The sequence below is a fragment of the Pteropus medius genome, unplaced genomic scaffold (assembly GCF_902729225.1).
Source record: "Pteropus medius unplaced genomic scaffold, Ma_sr-lr_union100, whole genome shotgun sequence".
Lineage (NCBI taxonomy): Eukaryota > Metazoa > Chordata > Mammalia > Chiroptera > Pteropodidae > Pteropus > Pteropus medius.
In genome coordinates this window covers 7,634,387-7,655,011 of record NW_024342471.1, presented here as the reverse complement: position 1 = coordinate 7,655,011, position 20,625 = coordinate 7,634,387, and the positions used below count along the sequence as shown (strand labels likewise).

General features: G+C 45.9%; 1 protein-coding gene and 1 pseudogene across 1 annotated transcript in view; both read right to left on the bottom strand.

The window, feature by feature from the left end:
* ZNF341 (zinc finger protein 341) overlaps positions 1-16,131 on the bottom strand; it is a 44,065-nt gene extending 27,934 nt beyond the window's left edge. The window contains 8 exon segments of the mRNA XM_039864103.1: positions 474-564; positions 1,911-2,106; positions 4,780-4,949; positions 4,952-5,024; positions 6,784-6,933; positions 9,269-9,465; positions 11,415-11,525; positions 16,021-16,131. Coding sequence (XP_039720037.1) covers positions 474-564; positions 1,911-2,106; positions 4,780-4,949; positions 4,952-5,024; positions 6,784-6,933; positions 9,269-9,465; positions 11,415-11,525; positions 16,021-16,051 — 1,019 coding nt within the window. The 5' untranslated portion in view covers positions 16,052-16,131.
* Positions 10,830-10,948, bottom strand: LOC120604026 (uncharacterized; annotated as a pseudogene).
* Positions 16,132-20,625: the final 4,494 nt, after the last annotated feature.

Sequence of the window (20,625 nt, the reverse complement as noted above, 5' to 3'; positions counted from 1 at the left end):
CAATGTACCCCATTCTTTGAGAATCACTGAACAAGTCTACCCCTCCACTTCGCAGAAGGAAATCCTGAGGTCCAGAGGGGCTCCCTGCATGTTCTTGGGACAAAAGGTATCATGGTCAGTCCTAAGAGCAGAGAGCTCAGAGTCATATTTGCAGAGCATGGCAGCCCTTGAGGTCAGCCATTTCTGAAAAGCCCCTATCAGTTCAGGTACATTTCTCCTCCCACCTCGCCCAACTCAGACCTTCCCCATCACAGCAGGCAGGCCCCACAGCTTTCACAGATACTTCCCACTGCTTCTGAAAGAAAAAGAGGACAACAATCCTGACATGGACTGATGGTCTGAAAACCATGACAGGATGGATGGGACCTTGGTTATCACCGGGCTGAGGGACTGAGAAGGGAGCCTAGCTTCCACTGTGGATGGCCCCCAGCCAGGGCTACCCAGGAGCCACTTGCCCAATCATGCCTGGGTACCTTCGGATGTGCTGCTGCAGGTCGAAGTTTTTGGTGAATGACTTATCACAGTATGAGCACTTGAGTTTCTGAGCCTTTGGCTTCCCTGCAGCTGAAAGACAAAGTAAGAGGAGGAAAATGGTGAAGCTGGCAGCATAACTGTGGGGCCAAGGGCAGCCTCCACCCACTCAACTCCCTGGACCTGAGGCCAGCAATCCCAGACCGCAAGAGGTCTACACCCATGGACAGGCAGGAGAAGAGGTGCAAGTGAGCCCCCTCACAGTGCTTGGGGGAAGAAAGCCCAGGACATACTATGGCTGGGAGACCAGGACAAAACCCTCAAAGGTTCTCTTCTGACCTAGGATAAAATCCAACCTCTCTGCTGTGATCTACAGGGCTCTGCATCCCCGTTGCCTGCCAACCTCATCATTCTCTTCATCTAGCTATGGTGGACTCCTTGTTAACTTTGAAAGACTGCAAAAGTCCCACCTCAGGACCTTTGCACCTGCTGTTCTCCCTTGTCTGATATGTTTGCTCCTCAGATATCCACGGGGCTGTTTCCTTCTCATAGGTAGCATTTTCCAGCCTCTCCTCAGTATTCCCAATCACAGTACCCTGTTAATCTCCTTCCAAGAGTAACCCATAAATATTTACTTATTCCTTGTCTGTCTCTCCCATTAAACTGTGATAACTGAGGGTAGGGAAATCCTGGACCAAGATGTTGGATTCCCAGTGCCTGACACCAAGCCTGGCACACAGTTGCTCAACACATATTTGTGGAAGAAAGGCAGCGTGGAAGTAGTTTACTGAAAAGCCCCTGGGGCTCTCTGCATTTGATTTCCCCACTCATAACCACTTCCTCACACTGTCCCCAAACCCACACTTAACATCTCCAAAGCAGTGGCAGACATTGCTGCTTATCTGCTAATACCAAATTCTCCCCTTCTTTTCTCATGAGTGCCCTATATAAGGGGAACATCAATGTTCCTGGCTAAAAGAGACATTTCCTAGCTTCCTTTGCTGCTATATATGGTCATGTGACTAAGTTTTGACCAATGAGATGTAAGGGAAAGCATCACGCAAAACTGCTTGAAGCTGGGAGACACCCCTTTTATCTTTCTTACTACCTGGAATATAAAATTGATGACTGGAGCTCCAGCAGCCATATTACACAAGGAGGCATCCTGATAAGAGAAGCCATGAACCGGGGACAGTAGAACAGAAAGACAGAAGAAATGTGGGTGCCTGATACACATGATCACCAGATCGCCTGCCTCTGGCCTTATTTTGCACAGGAGAAAAACAAAATTGTATTATTTTGAAGTCACTCTTATTTTAGATCTTCTACTACATCAACCAAACTTAACCTTAACCATCATAAAAGGAAAGACTAGAACTAAGCAGCCTGCGGATAGGCCAATGCTCAGGAAAGATGCTCATGACAGGCTGTGGGCCGACCTTCCGGGAGTCCACTGGCACCTTTGGCCCGTCGGGTCTTCAGCGTTGGTGGGGAGTCAAAGGTAGCCACTGTGCCCCCAGTAGCACTGGTCATGGGGTCAGCAGGGTTTGGTCCTTTGGGTTTGAATCCCTGTTTGCCAGGGCTGTACACCGGCGGGGTGGGGTATACTGGAGCTTCCACACACTGGTTTGGCACCTGAAAGGACAGGAGAGTCAGGGATAGAGCTCAGGGAAGGGAAAGGAAGAGCTACCTCAGCCAGGGGTATGCTCACTGCAGCCCTGGTGACCTCGCCACTCCCCATCTATAGTGCCATCCTAACTCCTCCATCTAGCTCAGTCACTCCAGTCATTTCCAAGACCCCTTAGAACTTCATGAAGCCAACAGGCTAGAAGCAGCTTTGAAGCCAGGCTGCCTGGGTTCAAATCCTGACTCTGACGCTTATCACCTAAAAGATTTGGGCAAGTCTTTTAACTTCTGTTTCAACATCTGTAAAATGGGGCTAATCATAGTACCTCTCTCATTAGGTTGTTATGAGGATTACTGGAGCTGACAAGTAAAGAGCTTAGAACAGTGCTTAGTATACAGTAAGTACTCAATAAACATTAACTGTTATTATTGCCATTATTATTGTCATTAGTAGCTTGCTTCCACAGGAGAACCAGGAAATCAGAAGGGTCTGTGCCCTCGCCAGAAACTCCACTTCTTAATTGATCCTGCCTGACACCACACCAGCAGGCATCCCTCAACTGAGAATTGACACTAAAGCCACAAGAAATTACCAAATGAATTCTGAGCCACTGAAAGTTAACACTAAGCTTGTATCACGACACTGGGGCATTGTGAAAATTTCATTTATTCATTCACTTATATATCATTCATTGGTCTTTCTGGGAAAGCCTATCCAAAATTTCACTTCCTATACTTCTCTGCTTTTTCTCCTTAGACTTATCATTATGTCATAAGTTATATATTTTACTTACTAATCTTGTCTATTATCTAGTTCCATGAAGGCAGAGATTTTTGTTCTGCTTTTGTTTACTGGTCTGTCTCTAGGGCTAGAGCAACACTTGGCACAGAGTGGAAACTCAATAAATATTTGTTGAATGAATGAATTCATTTACACGTGTATTGGGCATCTGATATGGCATCAGTAGGTGGTTCTGCCAGATCTTGTCTGTTGGCCCTTGGCATCATTCCCACATCCTTCCATGCTCTCCCCTGAAATGCAGGGTGGGAAACTTAGAGCCACATTCCCAGACTCCCTTGCCAGCATGGTTCTGAACACAGATTAGGTCTGCCTGCGAGAAGCATCTGCATGAGATGCAGAAGGCAGAAGGGAGGTAGAAACCATTCTCTAGCAGCCATGGTGGGAGCAGGTGGGTTTACAGTCGTGAGTTTTGCAGTGGCTGATTGAACAATACATTCTCCTCCTGACCACCAGCCCTGAGGATGGCAGGGCAGCTGAAATATAGGCAACAGAATCCTACAGTTTCCTCACCTCTGGGTGCAGCAGCAGTGTCTTGGCTCTCTGGGACAAGTGACAACAGTGACTCTGAAATCAGTGGCACCTGCCAACCCTGACTTTTGTTCCTCTAGTCCTTCCGTCAGCTTTGTAAGAACCTAAATTTCTGCATTAAATCCCTCTGCCAGAAATACCTAGAGTGGTTTCTATTTTCCTCACCAATACAGTACTCAATATTCAGTTGTCACACGAATGAATTCACCCATCATTCCAGTCATTACTGAGCAACTATGTGACTGCCACTGGGTTAGCTTTGATTATCCTCAATAGCTCTGCAAGGGGAATTCCAATTTTAGAGGACAGAAAACTGAGGTCATAGGGCTCTATTTCAGATACCTCCTACAAGTGTACTATAGGCCAGGTATTCTGCTAGGGGCTAAGGATGCAAAATGAAAGACTCAGGCTCCAACCTCAAAGTATACCCTCATCTACATGGAAAATAAACAGCAGCAGCTCCCCCTGTGCTGGCCCCTCTGCCTAACAGGTCACCATCATACTCTCAGCATCTCACTGACTTAATTTTTCTTTTTGAATTCAACAAAGCCCTTAGGCAAGCTTGCTTTCTTCTCCCAGGCTAGGGCAAATCCCCTTGCAGGCTCTCATAACATCACGTAACTGGTAGTGGGATTTTCCCACTGGTCTGGTTCTCCCTACAAATAAATGCTACCTGACATGGAATGTCTGTATGACCGATTCTAGGGTTCCTGCGGGATAATGTGCCCTCAAGTGCAGGCAAGCTCTTGCTGTCATAACCAGGCTCCTAACATTGGTGTCTGGTAAGATTTTAAACTCTTAGCACCTTGAGAGTATACTGTTTATACTCAGAGCTCTTCAGCATGGAGTTAGTATGGTATACATGGTGTACTGATTGCATAATGGTCTCAAATCTTTACCTCTCCCTGTACCCATGCTTTTTGTGGTATGACTTTGCAGTTTTTCCCATCAAGAGATGGTGTCTATTTCCCTACTCCTTAAATCTAAGTTGGCCTTGTGACCTGCTTCAATCAACAGAAGTGACACTGTGTCATAACTAAACCTCAAGAAGCCCTGAGCATTTCTTCTTGCATTACTGTACCTCTACCACTGCAGTGAGAACATGCCTGGCTAACCGGATGAAAGATGCAGTGAGCAGAGCTAGGTCATCCCACTTATCCTACCCCAGGCCACTCTAGAGCAGCCAACGTCCAGACACGTGGAAGAGCGCAGCCAAGATAAGTGGAGTTGTCAAACTGACCACCATAGACGTGAGAACAATAAACACTTTTTGCTACCATACCAGCAGTCCCCAACCTTTTTGGTACCAGAGACCAGTGCTCCCTCCACCCCAACCACTATCCTCTGCTCACCTCCAGGGGTGGGTAGGGCTGCATTCCCAGCGCCTGGATCTCCACCGTTCCACTTCCAGCCAGGGGTGCCGTGGCACTGTACACCTCCACCACACTATTCGCACCAGGGTTGGGACGTCCAGGGGGGCCCAGGCTCTGAGGCGGGGTGGGAGGGGCTGAGGGCTGAGGGGCAGTGGAGGAGGGGGTGGAGGAGGTGGTGGAGGCTGGGTGAGGTAGCTGGGTGCAGAATGCATGTTCAGGCTACTCTGAAATCAGAAGAGAAAATTAAAGTGTCATACCTCTTGACACCAGCTGTCTTATTTATCAGTGAGGAAGGACATTTGCCTTAGCTAGCCATGTGGAAGGAACTGCCACTCACAAGGCTGCTCAGAGGACAGGACTGACAGGGAGCATGGAGACAAAGTCATGGGAGAATTCACAGGAACCATCAGCCAGGTGCTGCTATCCTTTTTCTCTATGAAAGTTGTTAAAAATGGCCCAGCTTGTGCAGAAATGATTTCATACAGCAGGACTAATGTTGCTATCTTTGGAAGGGCTTGCTTGTAGGACTGGCTCTTGACTGGCATCTGAGAACCTGCCTTGTAGAAGGTTCCCTATGTTGATAAGGATGGTGAACATCTTCCCATCTTGGAGTCTGGAATTTTGGTCATAATGGTTGGGAGACTATGTGACCCATCTCCAATAAAGGCCGTGGCCTTAGGAGTCTTGGATGTGCTTCCCTGGGCAGAAACACTGCACATGTTTTGCTGCTCTTCACTGATGGAGGAAAAGTGTGTTTTGTGCAGCCTCATCCCACTTCCCCAAGGAGAACTGTAGAAGCCTGTGCCTGGATTCGTCCAGACTCAAGTGGATGTGTCTTTTTCCCTTGGTGATCCTGCCGTGTGTCCTTTTGCTATAATAAACCACAACCATGAGTACAATCATCCTGAATCCTGGGAATCTTCCTAGAGTGTCACTAAATGGAAAATCTCAAGGAGCCACTGTTCTGAGGAATATTTTGGGAAATACTGATATAGAGCTCTAGGCATAGAGAATGACGTTAAATAAAAAGCAAAGCAAGAAAAACAAGTTCCAGAACAGTGCATAGCATGTAACATGACCAGTTTATATAGATGCGTATATTACAAATATATTTATACTAAAAAAAGCTATTTATTTCTCTATTTGTATTCAAAGGTCAGGAAAGCCAGATACCAAAATTTTGATAGTGTATTCTTTAAGTGGAGTATGGGTGACTGATTGATTTCCCAGCTTTCATTCTGAAAAATGTCAAACCTACAGAAAGGCTGCAGAAAGAACACATCAAACCTTCTTTATATTTCATCTAATTCTCAGTTGTTACCATTTTGCCACATCTGCAGTATGTATGGCAAAGCCACATGAGAATTGTATTTCATCAAGCCTCTTGAGAATTAGAGACATCATAACACTTTACTCCTCAATACTTGTACTCAGATGTATCTCTTAAGAAGGGTATTCTCCTATATAACCACAATTCGATGATCACACTCAAGAACTGATTATTGATATAATACTATTATATAAAATATTCAAATTCCTCCCTAGTTTGATTTTTCCCAGTGTCCCAATAATGCCTTTACAGCTTTTATCCCCCAATCCAGGATCCAACCAAGAACTGTACATTGCAGTTGGATACCATGCCTCTTTACTTTCCAGATTATAAACAATTAACTTTTTTTTTTACTTTCCTTTTGTGTATTTTCTAATATTTTCCTAGTGGATACGGAACATTTTTGTTAAAAATAGAAACAGGAGTCAAAATAACCGGACTATGGCTATAAAACCCCAAAGTTATGTTGTGGGTCCCCACTGCAGTGGCAGCTTCCCCACCCACAGCAGGGCTGAGCAGGGAAGGCTAATTGTCCTCCTCAGTGTGGGGAGAGGTGGGGCCCAGCCCCCTTTTTTCTACAAGATTCTGAATCTGCAGGAGTCAATATGCAGGCCTGGAATAAAGACCCTAAGAGAAGCCAGCCCCCCTCTTACCTGTACGGGTGGGGGGCCTTGGGGGATGGCTTGGTCCAGGGACGTGAAGGCCGACATGGCAGACATGAGCACGTCATCGCTCACCAAGATGTTCCCCTGTACCAGGGTCTGGATCAGCGGGGACGGGGGCACTGTGATGTATGTGGAGATCTAGGCAGAGAGAGGGGGGTGGGGAGGGAAGAAGAGTGGGGGTGGGGAAGAAAGAGAATGAGAGAGGGAGGGAAGAGAGGGAGGAAGGGAGAGAGGAGAGAGAGAACATGTGTGAGGCTCTGGAAGGAAGCAGAAGGCATGATGCAAAAGATCTGGGTTCTGGAGTCCCACAGACCTGAATTCCATTTCTACCTCTGCTGCTCCCTGCCGCTGTGACCCTGGGAAAGTCACTCCACCTCTCTGACCATCCATCTCCTCATCTAACAAATAAGAAGAATAAGTCACACCTCCCTGTAAGGCACATATGTTATGACCTAGCAATAATACTTTCTGGCATCTATCCTAGAGAAATATTCACACATGTCCACAGGAAGTCCAGGAACAAGAATACTCTGCAAAGCATTGCTTCTCACAGTGAAAACTGAAAATAAATTTGAGGCTCATCAACAGGGGAAGATTAAAAAAGACAACATAGTCATGGATAGAACACTACACAGCAGGTAAAAGGTACTACATAAAAATCAAATTATATAATAACATGTACATTATATGCTCTTATTCTTAAAAACCTAAAATAATACTAACATATAATTCCTGTGGATACTTAAATAAGTATGAGAAAATATCTTAAAAACTTGAAAAGAATACCCATCAGCAGTTACCTGGATGCAGAGGAGGAATAGTGCCAGAGGGGCCTTGATTTGTAACATTCTAACTTTTAAAAAGAAGTGAAACATGTATTACTTGCAAACATACAAATGATTAATAAAAATAATATTACACTCTCAGGTTAATAGGATGAAAGGCAGATCTTACAAGAGAGTGTCAAACTACACTGACTGCTCCTTTTAGTAGATTATAAAGGGTGTTTTGTTTAATGTTGCTTTACTTTAGTGGCAGACCCTTGGTATCTTCCTAGGTCACCCTGAAGAGGAATTTTCACTCAAAAGGCTAATCAGCTTTGTTTTGCTTCTGTAGATATGCTTGCTGCATAGGCTGTACTCAAAATTAACTAAAGACTCATCCTCCCTTTTGCTTGTTCTAAGCAACAAATGTAACTGCCTGTACCCCCTAGCAACTTCCGTGCTTTGTAACCATTTGAGGACAAATTAACCAATCAGCCATGCCAAATAAGCTCTATATAAGCAAAGTTGCAATTGAACTCAGGGCCCAGATCTTCAGAGCGCTAGCTCCTCTGAGACTGCCGGTGTAATAAACCTGAGCTCTCCAACTCTCCAAGTGGTGCTTGGTTTCTCACTGGTCTGATTTTGCAACATTTCTGCAACAACCTGTCTCTGTAGGACCTCTGAGAACAGCAGCAACTGGGCCCCTGAACCCAGAGTCCCTGTTCAAACAGGATGTCCTTGCCTTCAACCAAGCAAGGACAGCCCAGGCAAGTTAGGGAAACACCCCACATTATGGCCAGAAAAGGCAGTATAGATTCTGGCTCATGTACATTTTTACAATGTCATATGTGTCTAGCTGAGATGAAAAATGGGAAATTGTATCCATGTCCATCCAAGTCATTTAGGCAGGGGGATTCATGTTTGATGATAACTGACCATTCGGGTGCTAAAGTTATTTTCTTGCCCAGAACTGGAGGAATTTCCTTCTTTCCTCCTACTGAAAAAAAAAGAGGGGGGTGGTGGTGGTGGAATATTTTCTTTTAAGAAAAGTTATAATCAAGGAGTGAGAAAAATGACGATGTTCTGTGTTAGAAGATGTCTAAGACAACTTGAAAAGTTTTAATCTACACGTCCTGTGGGTCTGGGATGAAGGCTTTAATTTTAATAGCAGGAATTATGTCTGTAGAATGGAGGAAGATAATGTTTTAAAGGAATAAGGAGAAAAGAAGAAATTGGAGGGAAATTTAACTCCTTGATCTGGCATCCTGAGACATGCCCAGCTTCCTTTAGGAGGATTCTTTAATCTAAGAGCCCAACCCAGGGCCTTTGCTCCAAAACTATGTTCCTGACTGAGGACTCTGCAAGATTCTCCAGACACCTCCGGCGTAGAATACTCTTCCCCAAACTGGTTACATGACTCATTCTCTTACCTCCTTAGGTCTCTGCTCAAATGTCACCTCTTCACAGAGTCTCTCCCAAGCACTGTATACAAAATGGAAAAACCTCCCACTTCTGTCCTGGCATCCTCTCTCTCTCTGCATTTAACGTCCTGTAAAAAGTATCTCTCTACACTTATTTGGGTGCTATCTAACCCAACTCTGTGAGGACAGTGACTTGGTCTGTTTGCCCACCACTGTACCCCAGTGCCTGACACACAGTGGGTGCTCAAAAAAAGACTTACTGAATGAATAAAAAAACAATTAAAATACCTGTCGATTTGCAGGAGGTGGGGCCTGCTGGACTGCTGTGGGTGCTGCTGAAGGTGTGTAGATGCTGTTGGTGGCTAGTGAGACTGTGGCCAGGGGTGGGGCATTCCCCTGACACTGTTCCCGCTTGTGGGTCATAAACGCTGGCAGTGAGTTGAACTGCTTCTTACACTTCCCGCAGAGAAAGACATCCTCATCATCTAGGGGTCACATGGCAGAATAGCACAGGTAGGAGAATAACAAAAAAAAAAAGCAACAACAACTTTAACGGTATTCTGTGATTCCACATGCATGTGTCAATTTTGGCCTTCTTGCTTCTTAGGAATTTCCAGAACCATATAGGCACTTGCAGGAGTATATCCAGTCATGTGCATAAAGGTATCAAAAAATTAGAATCAGGAAATAGCAAAGTGATTCGTTTCAGAGTTGAGAACTTCAGAATCTTTATCCTGAATTTATTCATCAGTCACTAAATGGGCCACATAATCACACTCTTCTGTGCCTTTACAGCCCATTTCCCTGTAGTCATGATAACTAAGTCATGATAACTAAGAACAACTCATTCTACAAGAATCAGTTCAGATGTCATCTCCTCCAGGAAGCCTTCCTAAAGTAGTGGCCACAGTTCCTTCCTCTAGGCTTACCTCTTCTAACACACTTTTCCCATCACTACCAGACTGTAAGTCCCCTAAGGGAAGAAAATATGTCTTATTTATATTCACCATAACTGCAATATCTCCTGGGCACATAGGAGGTCCCCAGTGGATGTTTGTTGAATGAAAAACTAAATGAATGATTAGCTACAGTTAACACAACCCATTATTGAGGGTCTACAACAGGCCATACAATGTGCTCAACACTTGACATGCTGTGGCAGAAATGTCTAATCATCACCCAATACTCACTCTCCCTTCTTAGACAGTAATATAAATTTTAGTGAGAAACATGGCTGTCTAGTTAAAGGCTATATTTCCCTGCCATTTTTACAGCTAGACATGTCATGTGACTAAATTCTGACCAATAGGACAAGAGAAGAAATATACTGTCTATGCAACTTCCTCTTAAAAGGAAAGGGTATGACTTCCACTTCCTTCTTCCCTTTATGTTAGCTGGAATGGGAAAATGAAAGTGGGAGGCTGGAGCAGCCATCCTAGACCACGTGTTGAGGGCCACAAGAATGAAAGAGTCTGAGTCTCACCATACCCACTTCAAAAGCCCATCAGTAACAGAGAAATAAACTTTAATCTTGAACAAATCAAAAGAAACTTGCATTTCTTATTTACAACAGCTAAAAGCGTATTCCAGATATCGTCACAGATTCCTATGACATAGAACTATTATCTCCATTTTACAGATGTGAAAACTCAGGCACAGAGTTAGTTAACTCACTTGCCAAAAGCCACAGAGCCAGGAATTACAGAAAGAAGGATTCAAATCCAGATGTGTATTTCTCTGTCCCCAGCACGGTTCCCAAATACTTAAATATGTTTGTAGAATGAATAAATGAATACTCAGACTCATGCAGAATACTTTTTTTTCCCAAGATTTTATTTTATTTTTTTTCCGCCTACAGCACCTGGTATTCCTAGGTGGTCTCCCATTTAAGTACTAACCAGGCCCGACCCTGCTTAGTTTCCAAGATCTGACAAGATCGGGTACGTTCAGGGTTGCATGGCCGTAGATTCACACAGAATTCTTAAAGAAGTTCCTTGCCCTGTGTCTCAGGAGTGTGGCCTGTAAATTAGAGAGACTCATGCTAAGAACAACTCATTCTACAAGAATCAGTTCAGATGTCATCTCCTCCAGGAAGCCTTCCTAAAGTAGTGGCCACAGTTTTTTCCATAGAGGGGAGCCTGAGAAATGACTTCCAATCAAAGGTACAAGCATTGCCAAGCATCGAGACTCCTAGTCATTCCCTGTGTCATGATTCCCACATTCACTAATTGATTGAGGGTGTCCTGAGAGCTTAGCAGAGAAAGGCATGAGCCTGAAGATTCAGGATGGGAGGAAGAGAAGAAGGTTCAGACATCAGAGGACATCCTGGGGATCACAGTGGGCAGTTCACTCCCACATTCCCTTCATGAACACCACTTGTTTATCATGGGGAGCCACTCACACTTTCCACTGGTGAACCTGAGCAGATACTCACCTAGTGGCTGGATGGCAGGGGGTGCGTTGACACTCTGGCCTGTTGGATCAGGGACTGCTCCTTGGCCATCCAACAATGACTGGACGGCCAGGACGGTCTGATTATCCATTCCTGAAGACAGAAATGCAGCCTCTTTGGAAGGTGGGCCCAGCATCCTGCCCTGACTTCACCCTTACAAGCCAGACCCACTGCAAGGCCCCTGAGGCAAAGACTGCTGGCTGCGCACCCTGATATACATGTTCTCTTTCCACTGCAATAGAACCCAAGACTTTGGCTGAAAACATGACTCCAGAATAAAAATTACACTTCCCAGCCACTCCTGCAGCCAAGGAATGTCTAAGTTCTGGCCAATGGAATGTAAGGAAAAGTGTTATATGGCAGCTTCAGGAACATTTTCTTAAAAGTTGCCTGGTAAGTGATACCCTTCTTTGTCCCATCCTCCATCCTGCTTCCTAGAAGAATATGATGGTGGGAACTCCGGCCCCCATACCAGATCATGAAGACAAGGCCCATATCCTAGGGATTGCAGGGCAAAAAACTGGAAAGATTCTGGGCCTCTGAGAACTTTGTAGAACACAGCCACCCTCATAGCTCTGGATGATCTTCCTCCTGACTTCCAAGTGAGAGAAATGAATTTCTAGCCTATTTAAACCACTGACAAGTTGCGTTGCTCTCTTACTCATGGCTGAATCTAATCTTAAGTGATACAGCTCCTCTGGAAATCATGTTACTAAATCGTCCCCATCTACACCCCACAAATCTGTTTGCTGCCCTTGTTTTCCAACGCATGCTTGTCTTTTCTATTCCTCAATGAACAGTATGACCTGATTTGTGGCCAGCAGACTCTTGAAAAGCTAACTACTTCCATGTTTTCCAATCAGTTGTCACTGTTGAGGTTCACAGTAGTACACTTGTGCAGCCATGTCACTAGCTGGAGGACAAGACTCCTCACATTTAAGTGGACACCAAGGCACACTGCCTTCCTCCCAAATAACCCAAAGGATACCTCCTTCTCTCTGACCCCTCAGCCAACACTTGGCTTCTAATTTCTCAGCTCTTACCTGGATGCCTGCCCTAGCTTCTAACTGCAATGTAAATTAGTACCATCAGCTCATGCGGCCAAAGTGAATTCATACTTCCCCCTGTCACAATGCAGGCTGTGTCCCTCCTGAAGCCAGCCATTTCCTCCATCCCCTCCTGCTCCCTCAGAAACCACTTGCCACCAACTGGTCCCTCTCTCCACACTGTGCCTGCAACCTTTCCTTCCCAAAACAGCAACACATGCTCAGGTCTCTCCAGAATGCCCTCCCTCCAATCCATGTTCCCATCTCTCCTCCCTTCAACACTAAACATCCAGTGAGCACTGTCTACACCCTCCATTTCCTCTACCCACCTTCCAATCCTCCTTTGCCCACTTGGTTGGGGCTTAAGCCCACCATTCCACCAAAATCACTGAAGACCATTCAGCAGCATCGGACATTCCTTCCTGAAACACTCCCTTCTCTGGCTCCAGGATGCCACACCTCCTGGGTCTTCTCCCTCTTTTCTGCTCATTCCTTCCCAGCCTCCTTTGTTCTTCTTCTCTTGTCCATTTCCTGAAAGTTTCTTTTTTGAAGGATTCCTTCTGCCTGGACTCTCTCTCCTTGCCCTCTTATACTATCCCTGGGCAGCCTCAGTCTGGTTTTCCCAGACTGTAACTAAAGAAACTATTGATATACACAACAGTATATGAACCTCCAGGGAATTATGAGTAAAAAAAGCCAATCACGAAGGTTATATACTGTATGATTCTATTTACGTGAAATTCTTAAAATGACATTTTAGAAATGGAAGACAGATTAGTAGTAGTCAGGCATGAGGGATGAGGGGCGGGGGAAGGTGGTAGGTGTGGCTATAGAAAGGCAATATCTTTGGAACTGTTCTGTGTGTTGACTGTGATATGATAGGATAGTTCTGCAAGATATTACATTGGGGAAACTAGGTAAAGGGTACATGGGATCTCTGTATTATTTCTTACAGCTGCATGGGAATCCTTAGAAAAAAATTACTTCAAAATTAATATTTTAATTAAAAAAATACTGCCTGTTAACACTATGGAAGAAAAAAAAGAAAACAAGAGAAAAAAGAAATCTATGGAGACAATAAAAAGATCAGTGGTTGCCAGGAGTTGCAGGGGAGGAATGAAAAGGTAGAGTACAAAGGATTTTTTAGGCAGAAAATACTCTGCGACATTATAATACATACATACATTGGTCAGACAGAATGCACAACATCAAGAGAGAACTCTGAGGTAAACTATGGACGTTGGGTGATTATGATGTATCAGTGTTGGTCCATCCTTGGTAACGAATGCACATTCTGGTGATTTAGGTTGATAATGGTGGAGGCTATGCATTTGTGGAGTCAGGGCACATATATAGGAAATCTCTGTACCTTCCTCTCGACTTAGTTGTGAACCTAAAACTACTCTTAAAAAGCCTTTTATAAAATGCTGCTTATCTAAACTGAATTCAAACTAAATGTGTCACCCAGACCCTTAAGTTTGTTCCTCTTCCAGTAATCCTCATGAGAACAAGGCACCACCCAGCTAGAGCTCCTGGGGCACGCCTTAATTCTACCTTCAAACTATCTTCCCTCCCTCTCGCCATTTCTAGTCCTTCAGCAAGTCTAGTCTGTTCCACCTTACAAATATCACTGAGATCTGTTTCTTCTCCACCCCCACCGCTCTCCCCCTGGCCCAGGCCATCAAGTCTCAGCAGGACAACTGAAGCCATCTCACTCACCTTCCTGCTGCCACTCTGGCCCCCTCCAGTCTGTTTTCAGGGCAGCCAGGGTGAACTTTACAATACATACATCAAATTGTGTTCCTCCCTTGCTGAAAACCCTTTCTTAGCTCCAGCCTGAATCCAAGATAAATTTCAGAAGCCTCGTCTCTAGCTGTTCCCTCCCATGAATTTCTGTGAATCCTAAAAGACCCGCCCCAGGATTTTTGTAAATGTAGTTCCCACTGCCTGGATGACCCCCCTTGATCCCCAGTTCTGCCGCCCTTCCCCCAGCCCAAAACACAAAGCATTGTCCTAAGAACTGATCTTGCCTTTAATTTCTTCATCGCTCAATACATGAACACATTCTTGCAGTAAAAATTCAAACACTGAGGAAGTCCATGGAACCTAAAGAGAAAGTAGGCCTCACCCCATTGGCCTCCCAGAGAGAACCACCACTGACCCTGGCCCTCCACATTCATCACCACCATAGAACTGAATGCCAGCTGAGGTTATCTTCTTTGACTGTAGTTTACCTTTTCTGTAATTCTATAATTGCTTGTTCTATAATTTGTTTCCCACCAGACTGTGGGACAGGCACCGTGTCCAGCTCAATGAGTATACCTGAAGCTAAATCTCTCCAAATGGGAGAGTTACCGGCATTTCGCGGTAATAACTCTGATTCTCCAAGAAGTGAAGGGATATGGCTGAGATCTCCTGGGGAGTTGCAACACTCAAAACCTCATGTACAAGCATTAGTCCTGCCTACTTTCAGTCTGCATTCTAATTACGTGTACGCTCAGCTTATCGCACCCCTCCAAGAACACTCGTCGGTCTGTATCCTTCCAACATCAGTCATGGCCCTGAAGTCGCTGAGGCTTCCTCCACGACTCCCAGCACGCCCTCAGTGTTTGCTGTCTCCACAGCCTACAATTCCCTACGCTTGAGGCCCACTCTCATTTTAGGATCTTGCAGAGCAAAGGACAATCAGTTCATCGGTGCCCAGCGTTTGCTGGTCTGGGTCTGGGAGCATCAAGTAAGTCCCAGCCAAGCACACCTTTGGCACCCATCCTTTCTTAGTCTTTTATAAAACTCTGCACCCGCACAAAGTAGGCGCCCAATGTTTGCTGGCGTGGTATGTCAGCGCCAAATCCTAGCCCTGCATGGAGGTAGCGACTATCTTTCCTGGTCTGAATTTGAGACTATGTCACAGCGCGAGGCACACAGTCGTGCTCAATACAAGTTCCTCGTGATCATGAAGCCCGGTTTGGAGGCTCCAAGCCGCTCCCTCCCCGCAGCCGTTCCCACGCCCTCAATTTGCAGCTCTTCCCGGGCCTCGCTTTCTCACTGTGGCCTCCTTCGCCGCGTTTTTCCAAGCTTAGGCGGCCCCACCCACGCCGCTGTTCCCTCCAAGAAAACACTCCCGCGCCCGCCTGAGGCTGGAGTTGTCGGGTCCGAGACGCCCCCTTCCCGCTGGGCCAATCTTCCCCGGCTGTTCTGGTCCCGGTGCTTCCTCCCGGGGCCTTCTCTCCCCCGCTGTTCCTGTCCCGTTGCCCTCCCCCCCTGCTCCCCGGGCATCAGTTCCCGCGGCTGTTCCGGTCAACAGGCCCGCCCCGCCACCAAGCTTTCTCTCCGAGGCTGTTCGGTCTCGTTGCCCCCACCCCACGGTCCGGCCTGGGCTCCCGCAGCTGTTCCCGCTCGCGCCCCTCCCGCCCTGCGGCTGTTCCAGCCCCGGCGCCCTCCGCCCCGCAGCCGCCACGCGCCCTGGGCCCGGCGCTGCGAGGGCGCGGCGGGAGGGGGAGCAACGCGGAACAGCCGCTTCCCTCGGCCGCGCCGCCGCTCACCCTCCAGGGCCTCGAAGATTGTCTGCGCCATCTTGGAGCCACCGCCTCCACGGGAGCCGAAGCGACGCTACGCGAGCATTGTGGGAGCCGCGGCGGCGGCGGGGGTGGCGGCGGCGGCGGCGGCTGGGTCGTGGCCACCAGGGGGCGCCCGTGAGCCGCCGCCGAGCCCCTAGTCCTGGAAACTCGGCAATGGCCAACAATGGCCCATGGGACCCTCAGCAGCCCGGGGCTCTCCGAGTTCCGCTTCCATAATCCTGTCACCAGCGCATGTGGACCCCTAACCCCACCTCACTCCAACCCCCAACTTTGCACACCAACCCATCGCCACCGCACACAGGGGACCTCTCAACTACGTTATTGGGACTCCCATCCTGGACCTGTCACCCCAATTGTGTGTGTGTGTGTGTGTGTGTGTGTTGTCTGTGTCTCTGCCCTTCTCTCACTGGGACCTGTCACCCCAACTGTGTGTCTGTCTGTCTCTCTCTCTCTCACACACACACGTCTCCACTGCACGTGAGACCCCCAACTCTGCACCATGTATCTTATTCCTACTGCACGCAGTATCCCCCACCTTTGCAACCACACTTATACTTAACCCAGACCACTCAACTCTGTCACAAGGACCTCTAACACAGGTCCCCTGCCCCAACTGTGCAACAGATCCCATCTCTTTTAATAGGCCTATTCCTCCCTCCCACAATGAGCCCTATCTCGCCCCCCATCATTTTGGAGATTCACCAGTGGCTGTTACTTACTCCCTCATTTCCACCTTTTAGGGACCTCCATTTTCTCTTCACAAAGACCTGCATCCCTGCCTCTTGGCGGACCCCATTTCAGTCACATAAGCTCCCAATACATGCCTCTTGTAAGCCCCAGTCTAGCCTCATAGAAAGCTCATTCAGATCTTCCAGGGATCCTTTCACTCCTCATTCAGACCTCTGTCACACACACCAGTCTCTCATCTTTATCTGTGCTCCTTCACCCACTTGTGAGTGCTTACTATACATCGAGTCCTATAATAGCTCCAGGAATGCAGTGATCCTTTCCCATGGAGTTAGGGTTAGGGAGAACAAACAAACATTAAATCTTAAAAATTATTTAATTACAAGGTGTGATAGTGGTTTCAAAGTAGTACAATTGGGTAACAAGGAAGAGTTGGGGTGTGGGAGCGTGTAGAGAGCGAACCAGGAAGATGCCTGCTATCAATCAGTTTTCCCATGAGCATGGCCAAATCCTCCTACAACTGTACTACCATGGATTTGACTTTAAATGTTCTCATTATATTTTAGCCTCATCCAAAGCAATAATCATAAAAATCACAATTTTTATTATATTTACAAAATAAATATATAACTCCTAAAAGTAAAAAATGTTCTTTCAAAGCTCCTGTATCCTTCTGGAACACTACCAGCCACTGTTCCTGATAAGATGCCTCACAGAACTTCTGCCTACACACCCCTCAAGGCTTATTTCTACCAGTAAATTCTCCATCCTGCCCTGAACTTTACCCCTGTGCCCCAAATTGCTAACTCTTTCCCCTTCCTGTGCCCCCTTGCAGGACTCCATGCCCCACCCTCTTTCCTGGGAATCTTGGAGACGCAGGCCCCACCTCAGGCCCTAAACCCCCCTTGCCATTGCCTCTCTGGTAAGAGTAAAGCCAGGGGTCCCTGCTTCCTGTCTTTCCTTTAACATCCCTGTTGATCCAGGGGCCTCAGAGTTTCATCAACTTCCCTGCAAGAGTTTCTTAATATAACTGTTCTTTTTAAAAAATTATTCATGCAATAAATTAGTACATTCATATTCATTTAATTTAAAAATATTTATTGGGTACCTACTGTGTGCTAGACACTATTCTAGATACTGGAGACACAGCCATGAACAAAAAGATAAAAGTCTTTGCCTTCGTGGAGTCATAGTTCAGCAGGTGAGATTTCTTTATAAACAGGAAAAAAAGAGAGACTTTAATTTTTTTTTTTCTGGCAGGAGGGGAAGCCTCTTTAGAAAGGGTGGTTAGGGATGGCTTCTCTGAGGAGGTAGACCTGAGAAATGAGAAGTCAGATGGAGAAAAGGAAACAGAAAGGCAGAGCTTATATTATCTTGGGCAAGTACAAAGGCCCTAAGGCCAAAATGAAAGGAGTCCGAAGACTGTAAAAGGGGTAATAGGGTAATAAGTGAGGTACAGGGGGATGAGGATGGAGAGATGGAAGGGGCCACAGTGAAGGTTCGGGTTTAGTTCTAAAGATGATGGAAGGCGCCGGGCGTAAAAGAGTCTACCAACATAGATCTTGGCACCTTTCCATGTACTTCTGTATATCCAGGTACATAAACACAAAGTTGATTTTTTATCTTCTTTTCAAGCTTGGGTTCATACTGCTCTCTTTTATCATGATGCCAATCTTCCACCCTCATTGGAACAATAGAAGCTTGCCTTCTTGCCTCCTCCAGGATGCTTTCCGTAATTCCCCTGGATGAGATCCTGCTCCTTCCCTTACTATTCTAGTTTCTCACAGTACTTGGCACTTACTAACACTGTCATGTAATAATCTTCAGCCCTTGGAAGTTCACCTTTTCTCTACTCCCTCAATAAGAAGCCCTCTGAGCATGGGAGATACTTCATCCATTCTGGTTGTAACTCAGATCCTGGCACAAAGATAACCTGGGAAATGTTTGTTGACTGACTACCTGACTGATGGAACAATCAAATAAGGTTTCAGGGAGGTTCTCTAGCAGGTTCCCCAGTCAGGCTGCCCACACTCCGAACTTTTACTTCTTACCTCCTTCTCTTCCTCCACCCAAATCTACCAGTCCTATGTCATGTTACCTCAGGGGCAGCTGGTTGACATTGAACCAAATCCAATCACAGCTAAGAGATTCCCGGAGTAAGTAATGTAGTAATTCCAGGCATGGAGCCAAGCAGGGAGGAAGTAACATTTGGGAAACTTTCAGTGTCCCCCTTTACAATGAGTGCTCCAGCCATCCTAGAAAAGTTAACTTCCCTGCGGGGAAAGGAGAAATCATGAGCAGCTTAAACAAGGCTCCCAGCTGCAAGGGTAAGAAAGAAGGACACATAAAGAAATGCTGGCCTCTGACATCTTGTAAAATTTGTTGGTATTGGTAGGAGGCAGCAAAGCATGATGGTCGTTATGGGCTGAACTGTGTCACCCAGAATTCGTCTGTTGGCATCCTATATACTGATACTCTAGTACCTCAGAATGTGACTGTATTTGGAGATAGGGCCTTTAAAGAGGTAATTAAGATTAAACGAGGTCATGTAGGTGGGCTCTAATCCAATATGACTGATGTCCTTATAAGAGATTTAGATACACACAGACTGAGGGGCGACCATGTGAGGACATGGTGAGAAGCTAGCCATCTGAAAGTGAAGGAGAGAGGCCCCAAAAGAAATCAAACCTGCAGACACCCTGATCTTGGATTTCTAGTTGCCAGAATTGTGAGAAAATAATTTTCTGTTGTTTACACCACCCAGTCCATGTTAGTTTGTTATGGAAGCCCTAGCAAATACAGTAGTTAAGATCAAAGACTCTGGAGCCAGTGGGTCCAGATTCCAATCCTGCCTCAATGACTTATTAACTATATCATCTTGAACAAGTTTTCCATCATTAAGTTGGCATGATTATAGTACCTACCTCATAGAGTTGCTATTAGAATGAAATAGTCAATAAAGCACTAAACGAAACAATTTCTGGAATATAGCAAGTACTCTGGGTATTGTTAAATAAATAAATTTGTTTTTACTGGGTAAGGTAAGTAAACAGGCCCTGCCCTGAGGAACTCAGAGTTATGTACATTAAAAAGGGTCATCAAGCACTAAGTGCAGTCTTGTGGCAGCTCTGTTCCGGGGTCCTTGAGGGCAGAAATTTACTCATTTCCATGAGAAAGGGCTTAGCAAATGATAGCACCTCAGGAAGAATTTGTCGATTCAAACAGTTTCCAAACATCCCCTCCTGATGCTGAGCAATGCAGGGCGTGGTGACTAATTCTTTATGGGAGTGTCAGGTGATATTTCTAGAAATTCTGTTTGGTTCCTGTTCAAATTTTCCATGTTTTTAAAATAGTTTTAATAGTTTTTATATAGTTTCTATTTCTGTAGCTATTTTCTAGCTTTAAATCTTGTGTGCACAATGTTTGAAAACCTGTGTCTGTGAAGTACAATATCTGAAGTCTGTGTTGATCTGTTCCTCTCATCTGCTGCATGTTTCTTTTTCATGAAGTCTTGGGTCCCTGTTTTTCTGACTATGTGCTGGTAATCACCTTAAAAAATTATTCGTGGTGGTTATCTAAAGCCAGAGATAGATCTGCTTGTCTTCATAGAGGCTTTGCATTTGCTTTTGCGAAAGGTTTGGGGGCACTGCCAGTCAATCATCACCTCAAACCAGATTCCCAGTTCATGGCTTGAGATTCCTTGGGCTACCAGGGTGCAAAAGGACCTCCCTAGGGTGCAAAAGGACCTATCAATGGTTACAACTCCCCAAAGAAGGGCTTAAAAAAATTCCCTTTCCTTTTCCTTCAACTGTTCTGCTAAGCACCAAGACAATCTTTTCTGAACTCGGGGCTGATGGTGTGGGGTGTATAGTTGGTTTATAT